The 2172-nt window shown below is 39.3% G+C and overlaps 1 protein-coding gene across 1 annotated transcript in view; it reads right to left on the reverse strand.

Moving 5' to 3' along the window:
* Positions 1 to 344: 344 nt before the first annotated feature.
* LOC101359106 (zinc finger protein 420-like) overlaps positions 345 to 2172 on the reverse strand; it is a 72152-nt gene continuing 70324 nt past the window's right edge. Inside the window, 1 exon segment of the mRNA XM_023733227.1 lies at positions 345 to 2172. Within this exon segment, the coding sequence (XP_023588995.1) occupies positions 1288 to 2172 (885 nt within the window). The 3' untranslated portion in view covers positions 345 to 1287.

Consider the following 2172-nt stretch of genomic DNA (forward strand, 5'->3'; position numbering starts at 1 on the left):
ATTTCATGTTTTCGAAGAACTCCAAAACATTTGTAGATGTTCCCATATTATTTACATATACACAATTTTTCAGAAGTTTGACTTCTCACATATTGGTGTTGTTCTTAGGTGCCGTTGAGTCAGTTTCAACTCATAGTGACCCTATATACTACAGAACAAAACACTGCCCAGTCCTGTGCCATCATTACAATTGTTATCTTGAGTCCACTGTTGCAGCCACTGTGTCTATCCATCTCGAGCGTCTTCCTCTTTTTCACTCACCCTCTACCAAGCATGATGTCCTTCTCCAGGGACTGATCCCTCCTGATAATATGTCCAAAGTATGTGAGACAAAGTCTTGCCATCCTTGCTTCTAAAGAGCATTCTGGCTGTACTTCTTTCAAAACAGATCTGTTCTTCTGGCACTCCATAGTATATTAAATATTCTTTGCCAATACTATAATTCAAAGGCATCAATTCTTCAGTCTTATCGTCCATCTTTCGCATACATAAGAAATGACAGAAAAACACCATGTTTGGGTCAGGCACACCTTAGTCCTTAAAATGACATCTTTGCTTTTTAACACTTTGAAGAGACCTTTGGCAGATTTCACAAATGCAATGTGTCATTTGATTTCTTGACTGCTGCTTCCATGACTGTTGATGGCAGATCCAAGTAAAATGAAATCCTTCACAATTCACATATTTAGCAAAAACAATTAGTGAATGTTTTCACATATGCATGAATCCTCAGGTCTTGGGAAGTGCAAGAAAGCAAAACCTTTTACATATCACTTTCTTTACACTCCATGGCTTTTCTCCAATGTGTTTTTCTTCAGGTTTTTTAAAAGGGATTACCAAAAGCCTTCCAATATTACCTACACACATACTGTTTCCTTGTAGCGTACCTTCTCACATGTTATCAAAAGGGTGAGCGAAAACTAAAGTGTTCCTTCGTTTCTTGAATAAGACATCTCTCTACTGTGAGTTCTTATTTTACTGAAAAATGGGGAATAATTAAAGGCTTTCTCATATTCCTTACATTCATTAAGGCTTCTAGCCACTGTGAGCCCTTGTTTAGTGAGGCATGAGGAATAACTACACTTTACACACTCTTTACGTAAATTTTTTTCCACTAGAGCTTCTTTTGTATTCCTTGAGGTAAAAACGAATAGCAAAGACTTTCCCACATTCCTTACATTCATAAGGCTTCTCTCCACTTTTCACTATTCTTATATGGTTAGTAACGTATGAGGACTAAGGCCTTCTAGCATTCTTAATACTCATAAGGCTTCTCTATACTGTGAACTAATCTATAGTTAGTGAGGGACGACGACTGACTAAAGGCTTTCCCACATTTCTATCATAAAGCCTATCTCCATTGTGAGTTCTAACATGTTTACGGAGAGATGAGGAAGAACGAAAGGCTTTTGCACACTCCCGACATTCATAAGGTCTCTCTCCACTGTGAGTTCTTATATGTCTAGTGATGGATGAGTAATCACTAAAGGACTTCCCACATTCCTTACACTCATAAGGCCTGTCTCCACTGTGCGTTCTTATATGGCTAGTGAGATGTGAAGACTGACTAAAAGTTTTCCCACATTCCTTACACTCATATGGCCTGTCTCCACTGTGTGTTCTTATATGGCTAGTGAGGTGTGAAGACTGAATAAAAGATTTCCCACATACCTTACATTCATAAGGCCTGTCTCCACTGTGAGCTCTTTCATGTCTAGTGAGTTGTGAACACTGACTAAAGGATTTCCCACATTCCTTACATTCGTAAGGTCTGTCTCCACTGTGTGTTCTTATATGGCTAGTGAGGTGTGAGGACTGACTAAAAGCTTTCCCACATACCTTACATTCATAAGGTCTGTGTCCACTGTGAGCTCTTTTATGTCTAGTGAGTTGTGAACACTGACTAAAGGCTTTCCCGCATTCCTTACATTCATAAGGCTTCTCTCCACTGTGAGCAGTTACGTGTCTAGTGAGATATGAAACCTGACTAAAGGCTTTCCCACATTCCTTACATTCATAAGGTCTCTCTCCACTGTGAGTTCTTATATGATTACGGAAGGATGAAGAAGAACTAAATGCTTTCCCACATTCCTTACATTCATAAGGCCTCTCTCCACTGTGAGTTCGTATATGTGTAGCAAGGAATGAGGAACGACTAAAGGCTTTCCCACA

This window comes from Trichechus manatus, unplaced genomic scaffold (assembly GCF_000243295.1).
Source record: "Trichechus manatus latirostris isolate Lorelei unplaced genomic scaffold, TriManLat1.0 scaffold00057, whole genome shotgun sequence".
NCBI lineage: Eukaryota > Metazoa > Chordata > Mammalia > Sirenia > Trichechidae > Trichechus > Trichechus manatus.